A 20,655-nucleotide genomic window follows, 5' to 3' on the forward strand; every position below is an offset into this window, starting at 1 on the left:
TTTCACGGCATTACAGAGGACTAGATGTCAATTAATTATTTGATAAATATTTCTATTTCTATAAAAAGCTAAGAATCTAAGAGTAAAAATTTTATTTTTATAAAAAGCTAAGAGTAAAAAATCCCAATTTTATTCTTGATTGCTGCAGCTGAAAAATCCTTAGAAATCCTTTCGATATCCGAAAATCCTAGTAAGTAATTTCGAAAATCCGTAGATCTACAGATAAATCCGTAGAGTTAACAACACTGGGTTTAGTATACACTTCCACTATTTAGAATAATTCTTCTTTTTTTAAAGAAAGAAGTCTGCAATAGTAGGATACTTGAGCTATTAATACTGAGAAGTAGGAATTGTTGTGTTGTAGGTTTTCTGACAATGAATCTGTCAAAATATGCCCGAGCTAAGCGAATGGAGTATAAGGTCTTTTAACAAAGCTTAAGCACAGAATAAGAAACAATTGTTTCTTAATCTGTGGCTTAAGTTTTACCAAGGTTTCACCTGTAATCAAATAATAAAAAAGAAGAATTAAATTGACAGCTGACAGTACAATATGACACATGACATATGTGGCCGTTATATACAAAACTTTTTGAACTAATTGTGTTGTTTTTTAGTTAGTATTCAGGTTTTTACATTGTTTTTTTAGTTTGGTTCCATTAATTATAGACTATTTTCAGAAGTTTACAATCCTTTGTGTGTGGACGAACATGTCGAGTATGACGCAAAAAAGAAAAACTCCTCAGCACTTACAAAATGTGAAAGTGGTAGTGAGAATTAGGTAAGTATAGGGATGTGTTAACGTATTTGTACCCGTATTTATATTTCTATATGTGATTGGCTATTAATTTGGGGTCTTGCTGTATCAAATCTTGAAATTTGATTTCAAGATTTCAAGATTATGATAATAAAAGAGCTTTCTTTATTAGAACAGTGTACAAGAACTTGTTATACATTTTCCATGTTTTACAGTTTATCATATATTTTAAGCAGCCAAGATATTTACATACAAATTTACTATTTAAAAATAATCTTTCCTTTTGTTAGGCCTTTAAGTAAACAAGAGGAGGATCAAAATGTAAAGAGTATTGTAACGACTCATACTCACAGAGAATTAGTTCTTAAGGAGAAAAAGTATAGTTTTGACAGAGTTTTCAAATCAACAGCTACACAAATTGAATTGTATTTGCATGTTATTGCCCCTTTGATTCAAGATGTGGTTGAAGGATATAATTGTACTGTGTTTGCATATGGACAAACTGGTACTGGAAAAACTTATACTATGACTGGAGAAAAATGCAATCTAGTTGGAAATTGGAGGGAGGTAAGTTGTTTTTTCTTTTTTTTTTTTGTATATTTAGGTGTTTAATAAAGTTCAGAATTTTCATAAGAGCTCGATGGCTCTTATGAAAATATGATATAAATACAACATTTATATTTGTGTTCAGAAATAAAGGTGATCATTAAAATTTCATCAATGTAGTTTGGTTTCAGGTATATAATTACAAATTTTAAAATTATTATTTTCAGGATGTACATGCAGGTGTAATTCCCAGAGCAGCTTTTCATATTTTTCATGAACTTGACAAATTGTCCAATGTAGATGTAAACGTTAAAGTTTCATACATTGAATTATATAATGAAGAGATTAGAGATCTATTAAGTGACAATGAGAATATTTTACAGTAAGTACAGCATGCTTTATTTGACAAATTGTAGATGTGAGGGATAAATGACAAGGCACTGTGAAATACCACTCTTAAATCTATTATTTCAGTCACTCTTGAGAGAAGGCTTGCCTTAGCTCATTATTACAATTATTTTTTACTGCTTGTAGAGCTTCATCCTATAGCCTAACCTTTTTCAGAACATATTGTATAAAATATCTAAAAATTTCAATACATATTTTTCAACCTTTTGTTCAATACTTATATAATATATACAAATATATACAAGTTTTTTTATATAATTTATCGCCAAATCTGTAGATTTTTATTGCGAGAAATGTAATTGCTTTATGACACAAACATTTAATTGTATTTATTGTTAGGATGTACAGCGACAACAAGGGGTCAGTAACAATTCATGGCTTAACAGAAATTTCTGTTCACAATGGCGAAGGTATTTGTAAATATTTGCAACGAGGTATTGTTAAGAGACAAATAGCTCCAACGCTCATGAATCATCAGAGTTCAAGATCTCATACAGTCTTCACAATTTCAATAAATACCAGAGAAACCACTATATGTGGCGATGACATTTTAAAAGCCGGAAAAATAAATCTAGTAGATCTAGCTGGTAGCGAAAATATAGCAAAATCTGGATGTAAAGAAATAAGAGCTGTGGAACTTGCAAATATAAATAAGTGAGTATACACTTTGTTATTATTTATGATGTACGTAATTATTTTAAATGAATTTAGCTGTTAAATACTCCTTTAAAGACATTGTTATTTTACTGATGCACTGAACTTTCTGTTTCATCTTTACCGCCATTCTATTCATATTTAAAGTGCTTGACATTGAACTAAACTTTAAACTGAGTAAATCTTTTTTGTTTTGTAGGTCGCTGTTGACCCTTGGACGAGTTATACATGCCTTAGCTGACAAATCTAATAAACACGTACCCTATAGGGACTCAAAATTGACGAGAATCCTGCAGGATTCTCTAGGAGGACACACGAAGACTGCTATAATTGCTACAGTATCCCCAGCCTTAAATTCACACGAGGAGACCTCAAGTACTCTAGAATACGCTTCCAGGGCCAGAGATATTAAAAATACTCCTATAGTTAATGAAAAAATGACAAAGAATGAGGTGATTGAAGGTTTGGTAAAGGAAATTGACAGGTATGTTTTTTTTGCATTTAGCGATTCACAGAAACCAAAATAATAACAATTCTTGTGATATTTTTTTTTTAGATTACAGAAAGATTTGGATGCTGCAAGATCAGGAACAGGCTTTTATGTAAACAAGGAGAACTTTGATAAAATGATAGACGCTATTGTAGCGGTAACAGGAGAACATATCACAGCAGATGAGTTGATGGACAGGAAAGCAGAGAGAATTAAAAACTTAGGTATTATTTTTGTTTAAGCAATACAAAAATTTTGTTTTTGCTTTGTATCTCTGTTATTTTTAAAATAAGATACAAGATAAGATTTTCAAAAATGCATACAGGAAGTCATTTTAACCAAAAAAGGTTTATTATTAAATATGATAAATTCAAAGTTTAGTAATTAAAAAATTTTTTAATTAATTTAATTAATTAATTAATTCATTTTTAATTTTAAATATTTTATTTTGAAAATGGCTTCCAATCTGGATACCAAAAGGTCACAATAATAATCAATTTTCTAGTTGTAACTTATTCTCAACTTGTTGCGCATATTTTAAAATTACTCTTTAGCAGACTTGTTAAATCAATCGTGGAGACATGAGGGCCAAGTCTATTTGAATAACAGATAACATATTATTTAGCAGTAATAGACAACTGTGTTTATTTTGATATCGTATTTTCCAGCAGATATCTCAATCACACCCTCTACACACCTCGCTTTAACATCTACATACACCACAGTTAACTCTCTGACATCGTTCTCAATTGTTTATGTATTTTAATTTTGATAAGAAACATTTTATAGGCAAAAAATGGTTTTTTTCACTTTTTATAATTGTTAAAAAAAAACGAAGCATAATCAGCTTCATCAGCATAACATCTTCAAGGAGCTGTCATTAGCCATCTCTCATATACCTTTTAGAATCCTCAAAAAGTTGTATAAGATTTTTACGTGCAAAATATGATTTTTCACAGATTGACTGGGGCATCAGTTGCAATCAAACTGCAGGATTATCAATCAAGTACGGCAATGCTATGCGTGGCCGTTGTGACTATGTACAGATGTATGTACAGATATGAATCCTGTGTATATGTTTGAATATATTTATGTGTAAAATGAATGGCCAAGCAAATTAGCAAGTTCTAGACACGAAAAATAATTCATATAGGCTCATATGGGAGAGCAGGGCATTTAGTTTAAAAATCATAGGAAACTTTTACTAAAAACAGAGAGATTAGTTGATCTTACATAAAATAATGAGAAGAATAAATGACCTAACCTTAACCACAATTCTTAAACTTGAAATCCTTTTTTTTTCCTTCAAAATCAGTGTCAGATGACAGTTCTTCTTTTTCTAAATGAACTTGTATTCGTAATGCCATAGTATACGGCCTGACTTTACAACATATACTATAATATTTAGTCTATTAAAATGATAAAGATGATTCCTCTGAGTTAGCTCTATATTTCTGTTAAACCACGTAGTTATCAAAGCTTCTCGCATTTAATACTTGTTTCATTATATCCACTTTTATTATGAAATTAATACTTATTTTTTATTTCAGAGGATCGTTTGTATTCCAGAATGAGGGAATTCGATGAAACTGTAGAACAATGCAAAAAACACAAGGAAGAGTTAGAAAACGCGATGGCCATGATAAAAGAGCAAGACGATATACTCGAACAAGAAAAATTCCTCTCAAAATGGTTCGAAGATCAAACCAGCGAAAAATTAGAAGAGGCGCACAAGCTACTCTCGGCAACCAAAACTTTGCATAGTGAAAAAGAAATATTATTGGCTAAATTGGAACATCAATTTAACATAAATGTTTCTAATCAAAAACTCACACACACTGCTGTTTCAAATGCCGTACATATGTTAGACGAATTTGGAAGTCAGGAATGTAAACGAATCAAACTGTCTGAAAAGAAAGGCAAAGAACAAGTTGAAAAAAACGTTCTTGAGTTGCAGAGAAATTTCCATGATACTTCCAACTCGATTAAGAAGTTACCGGAGGATTGTGAGACCAGAATACGAGAATACAAAAATGGGTTTTCCATCAAAAAGACCATATCAGTGAAATCGAAATATTACCTAGATACAATGAGGGAGAAAACTAGGGTCGTAGAAGATGTTCTATCCCAATATGCACAACAACTTGATTTGGTTAAATCGGAGATTCCTAAGATGGAACAAAGCTACAGACAAAACTCAATAAAAGTAAGTTTTATACTATTTTCCAATTCAAAACATCGATATATTTTGGTAACACTTGTTTAGTGCTATAAAAACATTAATTATACACTGAGACCCATTTAGATTGGAAACACCTTTACAAAATTTAAAGTAGTTGACTGATTTTAACCAATTTTTTCTTTAAATACCAATATTTTTTAATAAAAAATAGCTATGTTAAAAATTTCATTAAAATATATTTATTAATAACAAAGTTATGCCAACTTAAAATTTTGAAACTCACTAGTCAAAAGAGGACACTCTGTATTGTGGTTGTTTTAACTGAGTGAAGATTTTTTTTAAAAGCAAAAAAATATTTTACGACCGGCTACTAAAAAACCTTTTCAAATGGTTTTTTATACCGACAAAATAAAGTTTGACCTCATTTTACTGACGCCTAAGATTAGCACCTCAGGTATTATGTAAATAATATATACGAAAGAAAAGACATTTAACGAAAACTCGACTTTTTGTGGTAGAGTAAATATAGTATGTACAGTGCTGGATTGTGATTGTTGAGAAAGAAATATATACAGAGCAGTAATAAGTTTGTCGATTGTTCAATCGACAAACTCTTAACTTCTTAACCTGTTATAGTTTCACCGTGTATAATTGAAACGTTGTGAAACATATCGAGTAATATTTTAATAATTACGAGTCCATTCACCTGCATATCTGCAACTTAATAAATTGCCTATAATATATTTTCTAATTGAACTTCCTAAGTGTTCCAATAACGGCCTAGATTAAATTGTATTGTAAGCTCATAGTTCAAAGTTTGTTAGTATGATAGAAGCATTAACCTCTGTGCTAAGGTATATATTATTTGTGAAATTATAAATTGGGGATTTGAGCTCATTTGAGCGCAGTCTATTATAGAAAGTTACCTAACCAACAACTAGAGTGTAATTATCAGTAGCTGTCAATAAAACCATAATTTTTACTCCACTACTTCTGTTTATCGATAAAGAGAAATGTATGAGGGCTGGATTATGATATGTTACTAGACTGTAACACCCTGTATCAACTGACTGTCATAGATGCGTAATTTTAGTTTAAATCCTAGTTGTCTGTATCAATCCACCATCTAATTGGGTACATTTGTCTTAGCGCTTACTAATATTTCTAATTGCATTTCTTAGTTGTTGGGGAGTAATTTCTGCACATGCCTGTCGAATTGTTGCCTATTCAAAGGTTTGGAAAATTTTTATTCATCCATTGTATTACAGTTGTTATTTTGGGATCTGTCAGTTGGTCCGATTCTATGTTACAACCTCAAAAGCCTCCCTAAATATTCTCTCGGAATACATAAAAGAGAGGTTACAGCTGTCTTACGTCTAGTCCAATAGTGATTTAGATTCTCTCAACATATCGTACTGTCCTAATTTGTGAATGTGAATTTTTGGAAGAAGAATTGAATTCAGGGGGAACTGTCTGAACCTTTTAAAACAAATAACGGGCTGCGCCAGGGAGACCCTCTCTCATGTATACTGTTCAATTCAACCTCATTTTTGTGCTTTGGAAGTCCATTGGCATTCCACTCTGCTATTTTAATGAAGCTATTGAATTTTAGATATAAGCGTTGTCAACATGTTTAGGACCATGCTGTTTTGTTGTAGTAATTGTTGGAACATGTTTTTGAATTCCTCTAAGAATTTGTTCATCATGTCATTAATGTTTGATTGTTGTTCAGTACCATTTCTTAGGTACTAGGTGTAGATCTAGTTGTTGTATTGTTAGCGTTTTGTTGAATATTCATACGATTGTTGGCACTGTTTGGCTTGAGTAAGTTATGATAGAATTGGCATCCTTTGTAGTTGGCTGGATGGGCACCATCACATAAAGCACACCTAGCAGGGGTATCTTTACTTTTTTTGCAGGCTGACGTATTGTGTTCTCCAATACATTTGACGCACACAAATGGTCTGTTGCAGTATGATCTTGAGTGGCCATATTGCTGACATCTCATGCATTGGGTGATCTCTTTTGTTATTTTTGGAGGTTCCACTTGTATAGCTCTATTTTGAAGATTTGTCAGTTTGTAAATGCCTTTGTTGTTTTCTGCTGGTTCTAAGTCGACGAAGAATATATTTAAAGGTTGTTTCGTTGTTCTACTTATGCAATTCATCGCGTTTCTAACCTTATGTCCATTTTTTGCTAATTCAGTTTTTATTTCATCGATGTTCGTCGTATGGTGTAGGTGTTTGATGACTATTCTATAGGCACGCTCTTCCTTAGGTTGATAAGTATGGTGTACTACATTTTTGTCCCTCATATATTTTGTTGTCTGCTAAGGATTTTGTGATGTATTGTGTGTTTTCTGCTATTAGATCTATTTGTTTTATCATTTCATTGTATTTAATTACGCCGTAGACGTATATTGGAGGTGGTTTTGATGTTTTATTTGCGTTTTCGTTAGTTTTAATGGATTCTTCTTCCTCTTGGTCTGGGAGTGTTAGAGAACTATATTTGTTATTTGTTACTGTCTCTGATGGTCTATTGGTAACATCTACTTTTCTTCTTTTCAAGGTTTTTTGACTACTTGCCAAAGATTTTCTTTATTTTGCTCGCTCTCATCAAATCCTAAGAATTCTTCATCGCTAGTTGATGATCTTCTATGGTGGTGTTGGCTATTATTTATCGCATACTGTGTGGGAATTGGTTGAGCTTCAATATTCTGAGGTTGCTGGTGTTGTGGTGTGTATGTGTTGCAAGGTGGGACATCCTGTATAGTAAGTCCATTATTTGTTGACAGCATTTGTTGGTTGTAATTAATTCCTGGCCCATTAAAAGCAGGTAATGTATTCATTTTTTTTTATCTACTAGTCAATTAGTTGACCACTTTTATACTGATAAGCTAATTTGTTTTGTTTTTGTTGATTACACTTTCCGTAGCACTATTGATAACGGGAGCAATCGTCTGTTACTACGAAAGCTAAGCGGGTACTCATAGTGCCCATTTGAAAGGAAAGTAATGCGGATTTAACATAGCGTTGAAAATCGTAGTGATGTAGCAATCATGGTTAGTTCTTGAAATACCTTACCTACTTTTATTAGGTTGTATCTCATAGTTAATGGTGAAATAATTTTGAAAGTACTAGATATGTTTATAATAATCCAAGTCGATGGGTCAACAGATATAGCCAATATAGCCTAACTTACTGTTTTCATTCAATTAAATGATTGTGTTGTAAGGTATCATTGAAAACTACTGCATCCAGAGATGTATTCAGTACAGTAAATCTTTAATGTTACGTTAAATGAATATTATATGCGTTTTTTTTTGTATTTTTAGTACTTTGATGAAGCAATGACGTTAATTAAATCATCTGACAATATAACTAGCGGTATAAATTCCGAACAAACTAGAAGGTATTACGAGAATCTTAATCAGACAGAAAAAACATTGACAGAAAGGATTAAAGAAAACGAATCTTTAATAGCCCTATTGCAGAAGAGAATAGAAGAAGACAGTATTATATTAAAAAGGATACAAGTAGATAGAGGCAATGTTGCTAATGCTGAAGAGAAGACAAGAGAATGTATTTTAGAAAGGGCCAATAATCTGGAGAAATTAGCAAAAGAAGCACTAGAAGGGGTAAGTCTTTTCATTATTTTGTTATTCTGTTATCATATTATTGAATAAATTAGCACTGTAAGCAAACATACTGTAGTTGTATTTTCTAACTATGCCTCTTAGTTTCAACAGTAGTTATAATTTTTTATCATAAATATTTCTGTTTATTGTTTTAGTTTCTAATGCTTTGTGTGGTGCTTCTTGTATGGTCGTTTTAGAATCACCCGGCTTGATTTCTCATCGATTTCGTTTTAGCTATAAAGAATACTTAGACTGTCAGGAACTTGTTTTCCAAAACCAAAACTTCTTTTTTGTCGTCTTGAACAAATTAATATTGTTTACCACATACCTTGTGCAGAATGTAACGCGTGCTACATAGGGCAAACTGAAGTACTTGAAGACTTGTTCACTGAAGAGTAGATTAACTTCACACCGCAATAACATTAACTTATTTAAACACTCTTGAAATGTGTTGTAGCCACTAGGAGCTATTACCCTAGGGGCTACAACGCATTTTGAGGGTGGTGTTATTACTCTAGGAATATCAAATTCTGACTGTGTATATTATGATAGTTTTTACGCAATTGCTATTTCCATATTCGAATGGAATATTCATAATTTTCCAAATTATGTAACAATCTTCCTGTTATTTTTAATCCCTTAATAAATTTGTAAGCCTTGGATTTTATACGATGATAAAATAAAAGCACGTATTTTTTTTTTTTTTCAGCTGCAGAGCTGTTACCAGCTACCTAATTTAATTGCAATACAAGATGCCAAAATGCAAGAGCTACACGCTGTGATACAAGAATTTGAAGATAAATTGAATGAGATTTCTTCGGTTCTAAATAAAAAACATGAAGAAGTAAGTAGTATTAAAATTTTTCGTTAGTGTTAAATATTGTAAACTTAACCGCAAACGTTGAACCACAAAAAAATATGTTCATTTTTATAATAGTTGATTTTTTCGTGAACGGATTAACGGATTCCGCTAATTTTTTCTATTATTTTAGACTTTTTCTTTGTTATTTACACTGCTGCGTAAAGGTTTACTCAAACTTCTGTTTTGGGCTTATACCGGGTGGAAGAAAAAAATTGTTTTTCTTGTATTAAATTTGAGACACCGTGTAGGGAGCACAGGGTACAAAGGTGGATTGGAAACAAGCGATATTAATTTACGTTGTTTCTTTCTGTTTTTAAAGTTTTATTGACTGTTGTTATTTTTTATAATTAATTTAGTATTAATTATAAATATATTTATTTAGTTAAAACAGATGTTAAAGAATAAAACCGTCCATTATCTTTGTTTTCAAGGTTATCAGAAAAATTAAAAAAACAAAATGTTCGCAAAACATGAGACTACAACATGGTTTTGATCTAAACCTACCCCTATACCTTGTCCTCCCTACAGGGTGTGTTAAACTTTTTTGAAAGAAAAACATTTTTTTTCCACCCGGTATAAGCCCAAAAGAGAAGTTTGAGTAAACCTCTGTCCAATAGTGTAAATATCAAAGAAAAAGTCTAATATTATAAAAAAAATTTGCGGGATCCGTTAATCCGTTCACGAGAAAATCCACTATCAAAATGAGTATAACATTTAGTGAACCCTTCAATTCCGTTTATTCCCTAATTACCACAATGCCGTCTTCTTCCACTAACAATATCCAAAACCTTATCATAAAACCTATACCTCAATTAATTTGTCCACAATTTAAAAATATTGACCTCCTTCTGACTAGTTCATTTCCTCTACCTTTGCTTCTCCCCTGGTCTAAAAATCTCCCTTCAATAGACGCCTCACTTACCATCTTTAACAAACATGAATCTTCTAACATTCTTATAAAGAAAAGATTTTTAGAAATTATACAAAAAAATCATACGATTTAAATCTTTATAACGATGCTTTGAAAACTACTGTGCAGTAACCACAGTGTTGGCTGTGCAGTAACCACTAAACATGAACTTGTAAGATCAGGTGAACTATATAGTATTATATTGGCTTTTAAATATATATCCCATTAAAACAGATATATTGCCATTTGTTCAGATTCCCTTTCATCTATCTATTTAGTCAATACAATTTTCACTGACCACCCATTAGTTCAAAACATTCATTACATATACCAAAATTTCTGTGCTCACGATGTAACAGTCCCTCTCATGCGGCTGCCTTCTCATACTGGTATTACTGGTAGTGAAAAGCAGATCATTTTACCAAAGAAGCTCCCAACCATAATACTGTAGTCACCCTAATTCAACTAGCTAACGATCTTAAACTCGTTTTCATAAAGTCAGTAGAAGATACTTGGGTAAACTTATGACAAAAGGGCAAAACAACGCTTCACGAACTCCAATTGTTTATTGGTCATCTGTTCCAGGACTTCCTAACTAGAAAATAATTACTAGTATTAGAAGTATTACTAGGACTATTAGAAGACTCCACGAATCAACCACACCAAACTTACCCATGGTTTCTTGATGTCCTCTGGAATTCGTCCAACTTGCCACCATTGCAATGTTTACCTGGCTTTAAAACACATCTTCACCGACTGCAAACAATTCACCAACTTGGATAAAGCACTGGACTTAAAACCTACTCTTAGGAAATGCTCAACAAAAAAGATCAGAAAAACTATATAGTTTCGAAAAACCGCTAAACTCTATCAGAAGATTTAACCTAATAGACATTATAGTTAAAGTGATATAATTATTATTTGTTCTCATTATTTATTATATATTTAATATTGTTCCTGCACCAATGGCCATAGTTGTCGAGGTACTTTATGTAAATAAAAAAAATATTTAGTGGTGCAAAACTTCTGCGGTTAAGTTTATTTATTTTTTTGGTTGCTAAAACAATATGGGTGAAAACCATCAGTAAATAGATATCAGTAGGGGACACACAAGAAACCTTTATCCAAAAATGAAAAGAACGCATGGTATACAAATAATAAATTCCATTTTGAAACCCAAAACCATAATTGTTTTGAAATATTACTATTATTATTATTAACATAATCAACTGGTCTTTTTCGTTTCAGATTACAGAACACACAATAGAGACGTTTAATACATCAATATCAAACACCTGCAAAAGTATAGAAGAAGCGATGGATGAAAAAATTAACAATTTGTTAAATAGTGTAGATATGGTGATAGGAAAAACTGATACAGTGGAATCGTTCACAAAGTTCATCTGTCATATGAAAGAAGTAAGAAATATTTTTGAAGTGACTACTTATCGTTCGGTATGCCTGTATGTTATGTACATATATAATGTACAAGATAATAATGAAATTGTAAATGATGAATAAATTCTATATTATATTTAACAAATTTTGATTTAGTCTAATCATAAAACAACATTTTTAAAGAAAAAATTAATATTTTTTAAATTTTAAAGAACGTAAATTTATGGTGTTATTATAAAAAAACATTAACAATAAGCAGACATAAAATTTCATTAACCCACATATAGTAATAACGCGCGATAATAAGTAGTCACTTTTGTCGGCACTCAGACATATACACATTTAATTTACAACTTTTGTAGCTGTATGTTTCCTTTGAGTCATCCTATTCCTTATAGTCATCATTATCTTTGGCTCGACAATTCTCAGTGGATCTTGGCCTGCTCTAAGATTCGTCGCCATTATGTTCGATTTTTTCTCACTGTATCCTAACGCTGGCTTTTAAGTTAGACATTGCCATTCTCGTTAATTGGATAAGTTTTTCTGGTATAATAAACTCACGCATTGATTGGTATAGTACTCTTCTCTTGACACTGTCGTATGCGGCCTTGAAGTTGACGAATAGGTGGTGGGTTCCAATGTTAAATTCTAATGTTTTCTCAAGGATCTGTCTTATTGAATGAATTTGGTCAATTGTTGATTTTTCTACCCGGCCTGGTATTTTCCAACTATGCCACCTGTGTAAACTTGTAGACTTTCGTAGAGAATATTTGCTAGTATTTTGTAAGCAGTTGTTAACAGGTATACCTCTGTAGTTATCACACTGGAGCTGATCGACTTTTTTATGTAACGGGTATATAACGCCTTGAGACCATTCACAGGGCATGATCTCATTTTGCCAGACAAGAAGTAAAAGTTTATGCAGTTTTTTTAGCCACCATTCTTGTAGAGCTCACTACAAATTTGATCAGTTCCTGGTGATTTATTATTTTTAACCGTTTTAATGGCCTGGGAAACCTCTTCAGTGGTAGGTGGTATTTTGGTTGGGTTGAATAGATTCCAATCATTTCGATCTGCTATGGTGTTATCTTCTTCTTTGATATAATGGCCGTTCAATTTTGCGTCGAAAAATTCAACCCATCGGTTCAAGATTGAGGCCGTATCAGTTAGGATATTTCCTTCTCCATCCTTACAGCTCCCTATTCTTGGCTTAAACTCTTTACTCATTTTGTTTACATTTCTGTAGAACTTTTGAGTTTCATTTTGATTGCTTAACCATTCTATGTTTTCTAACTGCTTTTCTTCAATTTGCCTTTTTTTCTTGTATGTAAGTTTTTTCCTTCCCTTCTTAGAGTCCGGTATTTCTCCTTTGCTCTTCTTGTACATCTAGCTTGATGTCTCTTTAGGTATGCTCTATTTTTGTTATCTGTTGCTTCTAGGCACTCCTCGTCAAACCATTTGTTTCATTTAACTGTTTGGGTTTTCCCAAATATTTCCGATGCCTTCTCATTTACTATGTTTCTACATTTTGTCAACAACTCCTCCACATTATCTTCCGCTTCCAGGCTCCCTATTTCCTCATCCATTTGTCTTCTTTTCCTTATATTCCTTATATTCAGTTTCGCTAAAAACCTAGCAAATTATTTATAAATATTAGTCTTCTTTTTCCTCAGTTTTTCCCCTTTTCAGGGGTCGCTGTTCCTTACTTTTATTCGCCACCCATTTCTGTCCATCGCGTCTTCTTCAGCTAAATCTTTCTCGCTCAAGTCCTCTGCCACACAATCCTTCCATGTTTTACTCGGTTTTCCTCTACCTCTCTTTCCATCAACGTCTAACAGCTCTATCCTTCTATGTCTGACATGACCAAACCCTTGCAGTCTTTGTTCTTGAACGTTTTTGAGACTGTGGTCACTCCTGCTCTTTCACTAATCACGTTGTACCTGATCTCATCCCTTCTAGTCTTACTATTTATTTAGCAACTTTATAAAGTACTCGTACCATTTTTGCTTTATTTTAAACATCGTATCTTAACACTCTTCCATCCACACTCTTAATCTTCAGCACGTAACTCGTCCTTTGATGATTTTTTCCTTGCTTTAGCAATGCTGTATAACCTTTTCATCATCCCCTCGAGTATTTCCAACTCTTCATACAGCTTTGCAAACGATCTTTCCTTAGCAGCAGCTACAGCGTGCTCTTTACTATCTTGTATATACCCTTATGTTCCTCTCATTTAGATATGCCATATCTCTTTCTTCTCCATACATAACCTTCTGTTGCACATCGTTCCACCACCAAATTTCTTTTCCCTAGGAGGCCCTTTATTAGATTTTTTTTTATTTATGATAATTATTATTTTGTTTTCATTTTTCAATATATAATACTTTTAAGCAATTCTTTTTATTTAAAGATTTTTAACATTTTACCATTTTAGGTGCTCATCCAACAAATACTAGAGAAAAACGTTAAAGCAAAACACGTAGGCGATACTCCGGTCCGACAATCCACGAGTTACCCCCTCAGAATAAAAGAAGTAGCTCCTCGAGAGGCACTCATCGAAAAGTTTAAACAATCGACGGCGCAGAAAATTGAAGAAGGCGATATAGATTATTGAACATAATCTGTGAGAACGTATGACACTATTTATTGCTTGTTTTATATTCACAAACAGTGATTTTTTAATTTTTTTAATAGAAAAAATATGTTTGCCTTTCCATGTTTCCATTGAATCTTAAACTCTTAGGATATTTTAACTTTTTAATCATTTACAAGTTTGTAGAAAACGATTGTGAGTGTTGCGAACAGTGTTCGTTGTCGATAATTGGCCTAATTCCTTTATTCTCCATTTAACCATTTCTTTGAAACCTTTATTAATAATAAAATTGTAAAGGAATGAAGACATTATTAAAAATATATCAAGGAAGAAAAAACATGCAACCTATAATTTATAATGAATATACAGTTGGGATCGTGAATCTTTACTCTTGTCATGAGCAAACAAAGAAAATTGGGCTCTTACATGATACTACTTCGTTCAATTTCAAGATAAGCTGGGGTAAACAGTTTTAGACATGTGATCGGTGGAAGTGTCGTGTAATCGCAGCTTGTAATTGGTTAGAATATAAGTGCTAACCAATGACAAGCTGTGACGAAATGACACACCCACCGATCACGTGTATGAAACTGTTTACAATAGAACATATTTATCTGAAACCGCGAGCAAGAGAAGCGATAGAGAGGGTCATTTATGCGGCGTTGCCTAATCGATTATTATTTTAGAGCTTTGTTTTTGAACTGTAAAATAATTAATACTCCTTAATTACAGTATGGTTTTATAATATATTTATTATAAGAGCAGTAACATTGAATGAGGTAATTGATAAAATATATTATTAGGTGAAGTATTCGTCAAAATTATTAAAATGAACAAAGATCTATTAAATTAGAACGCTAATAATATGCTATTTAGGTAAAAGAAATTGTTTTCAACGGTAGTGGTAAAACCTTATAAAACATTCTTACCAGTTTTTATTCAAATATTATCAAAATCGCTGTTTTCATTGTCAGAATTTGATTAAAAATCTTCGCTGTCTGAACCTTCGTCTACATTGATAACCATATTATTTATCAATTAATGGCTCTGTTGATATTAATTCACGTTCAGTTGCGATGACTTTTTCGGTTATTTTTTTCCATTCTTCCACAGTAAATGTTTGAAAAAATTCTTCCAATAACCACTGTATTGAAGTACATAAATGTAAAGTCTATATTGCTGGCTCCCATATATGACTTCTAAGCTGCCCAAACTATTTCAATAGGGTTCAAATCAGGATGGTGTGGTGGGAGTCTAAATACATCATGTCCTTTTGCTCGTATAATTTTATCTATAGCATATTTTACATAACGAGTTTTATGCAATTTTAATATGTTATATAGATCAGGCTTCAACATAGAAGCAGCATATGAAATATTCTTTGCTCGAAGCCATTCCTGCACAACACATTTCTTCGATGAGGATGTGGGACATTTAATCTTCCTGTGTATTATGGTATGGTGCATTATTCAACACTATTACACTATTTGGAGGCAAGTTACTGAAAAGTTGTTCTTCCAACCATTTTTTAAAATTTGTAAAGTTCATGTCATCATGATAGTCTCCAGATTTTGACGTCGACTTCCACCTCAAATAAGATCCAGGAACAAAACCTTTTCCATTTCCTGTCCCAACAATAATTAAACGTTGCCCTTTTAACACGGGTTTTCTAAGTCCATTATTACTGGTGACTGACCAATTGTTTTTGTAAATATGACTCTTTAATAAATAAGTCTCGTCAGTAAATACTTTAAATTTATTTGCTTCTCTAGCTTTCTTAATGTTCCTCAGGTATAATTATAAAATTGTAAAATTATATGTGTCTCCATAAGATACCTTGATCACGTGCATCTAGCTGTATTTTTGAGGACTTTTTTGTCGTTTATTAGGTGTGGAGAATCCAAGGGTTTCACCATTTTCAACCTCACGGCTCTCTTTAGCGATTTTTTGGCGCTGAATAAGCTGACACCTATAAACATTTAATAATATATAAATTTTTTTCTCTTGTTCGATTATTTCATATCTTTACATAACTACATAACAACACCTCTTTTTATATTTGATTGATAACAAATATATTGTAATCAAGTTTGCAAAACAATAACATATTTTTTATAATATAAATATATCATAAATTTACCTGTCAAACAGCTAATCGTTCTTGAGTATATAAACAGAGTATATGATTTCATGAGCTTGTGCACTCAGAATCCGATTTTTTACGGCACCTATGTTATTCCTTTCAATAAAAAAATATTTCACCTCTTAGTTTTTTTATATGAAAACTCTACTAATAACTATTTTACGAATTACGAAGTTATCTGGCAACGTTACAAACCGACTAAAATTGGTGCTCAATGCTAACTAAATGGATGTTTAGGCTTCGCTCAATTTCAGAGAACTGAATAGTCATTTCTCGATATACCGGATAAAATTACCTTAAAGGTTGCATCTATTTGTGTCCATCTGTACCTCTAGCGTATCTTGAAATGGAACGAAGTAACCTTTTTGTGGAAAAATGTGCTTTAACAGCACCCATCGTGTGATATACCCAATGGAATTTTAATTTTTGATAAGTTTTTGAAAGTATTTTCGAAAAACGTCTCTCCTTTCGTTTGACGTTAAACATTGGTAAGCAATTATCTGCAGTTTTTCAAGGTATTAAAAATCAAATAATATTCCAAATTGCCTATTTAACATTTCAATATGTAAAAATAAAAGTTTGTTTTATTTATTGTTTCGTGTTACCTTTGTTTATTTTATATTTTAAACCAATCGCAAAAATGCAATATGTATCGTAGACTAATCCTCAGATTTAAAAATATTTTTATAGATATAAATTAATTAATTTGTGTCTCGGATATTATTTTGGTAAGATACTTGTATAAACATTTTTATTGTGAATATTTTATAAAATATATTTAAAATATTTTTATGTGTTGATTTTTGTTCAATTATTTACTGTATGTTCAAAAAATTCCCAAATTTTCAAATGCTGGAATAAAGCTACTTCTGTTCTTTAAAAAAAGGAAATATCTACTGCAATAATTTTCGTGATTTACTAGCCATATGGTGTGGCATATAAAGTACTAGTTACACTGATCAGAAAAACCTTGCAGAAATACTAGAAAGGAATTTCAGTGAGTGAGCAATTATATGTTCCCACGTCAACAGGATATCTTAATAAAATTAAAACCCAAAAGAATAAATGTTTGAGGCTGTTTCTTGGCTACTTGAAATCTACTCATATTACTATTATTGAAATTAGTATATTTAAGTATTCGAAAAATACTGTCGTAACTTGAATATTTAGATTTAAGCCACAAATATTGGTGGAAACCAAAAACATCAATCTACGTTGGAAATGTACAGGAAATCGACAAGATATAAAGACCAATGTTACAAAAGTAAAATACCATCAATTTACACACAACCTGCCGAGACTCCCCTTTTCAAGGTAATAAAAACATATTACATGGATTCAAATCTACCAGGCAGTATTACAAAACAATTTAAGAACAGTAGTTCATATGTCAATATGTTTACTGACGGCTCCAAAATTCCAAAATAAAACGGGTTGTGCAATATATCATTGTAATTCTGATTACAAATTGAACTATTGGCATTATTACTTGAGTTAAAATATATAGCCTTTATTGGTATGGACAATTATATCATTTTCACCGATTGTAGAAGCATTGTGGACAGACTTCCACTCAATACAAATCACAAAAAGCCTAAACTACATTGAGATAGAAATTAAGAATACATTATGATATTACTTCCACGGGCAGTTCAATTATTATTTGTTGAATAAGAAGAAAACTCTTATGTCGGACTCCGGAATATTAGGAAATGAAGAAGTCGACATTTAGCTAAATCTGCAGCATAATTAAACACTACATAAACAACATACTTTTACCAGTAACAGACCTAGATAATATAAGTAAAAACAATTGCAAGCAAAGTTGGCAACAGTCGTCAGAGACGAAAATGCCATTGAATCTGTAAAAGTCATATAAACCAGCTGAATTTTGCTGAGAATGTCCATTTTGGGACTCCAAAAATATGCAAAAAGTTTACCACTCTTCCCCCTAAAATCCACCTCGTGGGGGTGGGGGCGAAACGAATCGATTTACCAAGAATCTGTACTCCACGCCGTAGAAAAAAATGTAGCTTGGATAATTTTGAACAAAAATGTTTATTATCGCTTTTTATGTAGAACGAACCGTTCTCTCAAACAAAGCTTAAAGCCACCGGCGATTTTGAATGTCAGTTACGCACGCGAAATCAATTTTAACTTCAATTTGTACTCAATTTCAACTCAATGGTAAAAATTCGATATCTTTTGGTTAGACTCGCACGTAACTTACATTCAAAATCGGCGTTCGCTTCAAGTGTTGTTTATGAGAGAACGGTGCATTCTACAGAAAAAGTGCTAATAAACATTTTCGTTCAAAATTATCTCGGCTATATTTATCCATTTCCCCCCATACGAGGGGGTTTTAAAGGGAAGTTCGGGGTAGGAATGGCAAATTTTTTTTGGGGCCCAAAAATTGACATTCTCAACAAAGATCAGATTGTTCGTCTCGATTTTAGAAATCAAATCTCTGACAACTAAACTACATCGGAGATATATGAAAAATCTTAAGTTAATGAACATGCGTCTGGCTTTACAAAATGATATATAGGCGGAAGTTTTGGCAAAGGCGTTATTAGACTTGGTGGCAATGGGAAAATTCCTGTTGACTGTTTTTTGACAATTAACACGCTCAAGGAAGAATTAATTTCGAAAGTGTTTCCAAATATTGATGCAAATAAAAAAACACGCTTGGTTGAGCGAACGGCCATTTTAGCAGCGAAAATTAAGGACGTAGATGGTTTAAATATAAAAATTCAGTGTCAAATTAATGGACAAATACACTCATTTAAGTCGATAGATTTCATTACCGATCCAAATGATGTCGTCAATTATCCAAATGAATTCCTAAATTCATTGGATTTACCAGGATTACCGCCACACAATTTACAGCTCAAGTTTGCACTTGGATCGGTGATAATCGTGCTATGAAATCTGAATCAGCCGAAAGTGTACAATGGAACAAGACTCGCTGTAAAATGATATAAAAAATTTGGTTGAAGCTACTATAATCAGGAAAGTTCAAAGGCAAGGATGTCCTTATTCTAAGAATACTATTAATGCCAACTGACTTTGCTTCTGAATTTAAGCGTGTCCAGCTTCCGGCGCATTTGCAATATACCTAAATAAATCCTAAGGACAATCGTTATAGGTGTCTGGAATAAACCTTGAATTTTCGTGTTTTTTGCACGGACTGTGGAACCATAACTGTGGTTGTACGTAAAGTACTCTAGAGTCGGCAAACCATCAGCGCTATTTGTTTTCTCTCCATACGAAAAAACTAAAAATATTATGCACTATAATTTATTACAATAAACTATCTACGTTTCATCAAATGTTTATATTGTGACTAGCATGTCTATTTGCACTTTATTTAGGTACTGTTGCATGCTATCTACGAAGATTATTGTGTCTTCTGCATATCTAAAATTATTCAGACATCCTCCATTTATCAGTACCTAGACTTTCAATATTTCTTCTGAGAAAATGTTAAAAATAGTGGCGGTAATACGCCTGTCTTTATCACAACGTCTTCTCCTCTACATAACTCTTTCAGATCTCCATTTTTTTCCGTGTCTGTTACGGGAATTATGAATGTTCTTTTGAAAAAGCAGAGACACTCAAAATATACTTTTGTTTACACTAGCAAAGATTTTAGTTACAAATTAAAATATAATATTCAGACTACAAATATATCAAACTGAAAAGAGGTGGTTTTGCGATGCTTTATTTATAATAAATACACTTGTTAAATTTGATGTTCCAGTTACTCGCAATTAGTGTTGTAAGATTCCAGAATATTCGCTGCTGATAGGCGGTTACCTCTTATTGAATTTACGTGATCGAATATACTAAATTCTAGCGGTCATTGTGTTATAACTCGGGTGTAACATCCCTATTTACTAGACACACTGATGAATATAAAACGAGTCATATCTTTTCTCCAATATTTAAATTTCTTCGCGTTGTTCACTCATATATTTATTTTTAGCTTACCTAAAAGCCTTAAAATACATTTAGATTCTCCACCATGTTATTATCTCTTAGCTTCCCTCTACTTCAATTATATCCAGCATTTTAA

General features: G+C 32.2%; 1 protein-coding gene across 3 annotated transcripts; it reads left to right on the forward strand.

Annotated features, from left to right (window-relative positions):
* The first annotated feature begins 556 nt into the window (after positions 1–556).
* Positions 557–17,305, forward strand: Klp61F (Kinesin-like protein at 61F). Of its 3 annotated transcripts, none has more exons than XM_072520872.1 (12): positions 579–625; positions 678–778; positions 1,045–1,321; positions 1,528–1,682; positions 2,048–2,362; positions 2,562–2,846; positions 2,919–3,076; positions 4,403–5,058; positions 8,369–8,671; positions 9,381–9,515; positions 11,692–11,862; positions 14,276–17,305. In XM_072520872.1, the coding sequence occupies exons 2-12, from the start codon at positions 708–710 to the stop codon at positions 14,453–14,455; spliced, it is 2,706 nt and encodes a 901-aa protein (XP_072376973.1). In that variant the 5' UTR covers positions 579–625; positions 678–707; the 3' UTR covers positions 14,456–17,305. The 3 variants fall into 3 exon arrangements, with proteins under 3 accessions (XP_072376972.1, XP_072376973.1, XP_072376974.1); XM_072520873.1 differs by having other exon boundaries at positions 595–613; XM_072520871.1 differs by having other exon boundaries at positions 557–778.
* The last annotated feature ends 3,350 nt before the right edge of the window (positions 17,306–20,655 follow it).

This window comes from Diabrotica undecimpunctata, chromosome 1, assembly GCF_040954645.1.
Source record: "Diabrotica undecimpunctata isolate CICGRU chromosome 1, icDiaUnde3, whole genome shotgun sequence".
In the NCBI taxonomy this organism is placed as follows: domain Eukaryota; kingdom Metazoa; phylum Arthropoda; class Insecta; order Coleoptera; family Chrysomelidae; genus Diabrotica; species Diabrotica undecimpunctata.

What these genes read in the sequence shown, in the direction of transcription:
- Klp61F (XM_072520871.1), top strand. Translation starts at nt 708, where the DNA reads ATGTCGAGTATGACGCAAAAAAGAAAAACTCCTCAGCACTTACAAAAT. An exon ending in TTGGTAAAGGAAATTGACAG is followed by an intron (nt 2,847 to 2,918) that starts GTATGTTTTTTT and finishes TTTTTTTTTTAG; the next exon opens with ATTACAGAAAGATTTGGATG. An exon ending in AGAGAGAATTAAAAACTTAG is followed by an intron (nt 3,077 to 4,402) that starts GTATTATTTTTG and finishes TTTTTATTTCAG; the next exon opens with AGGATCGTTTGTATTCCAGA.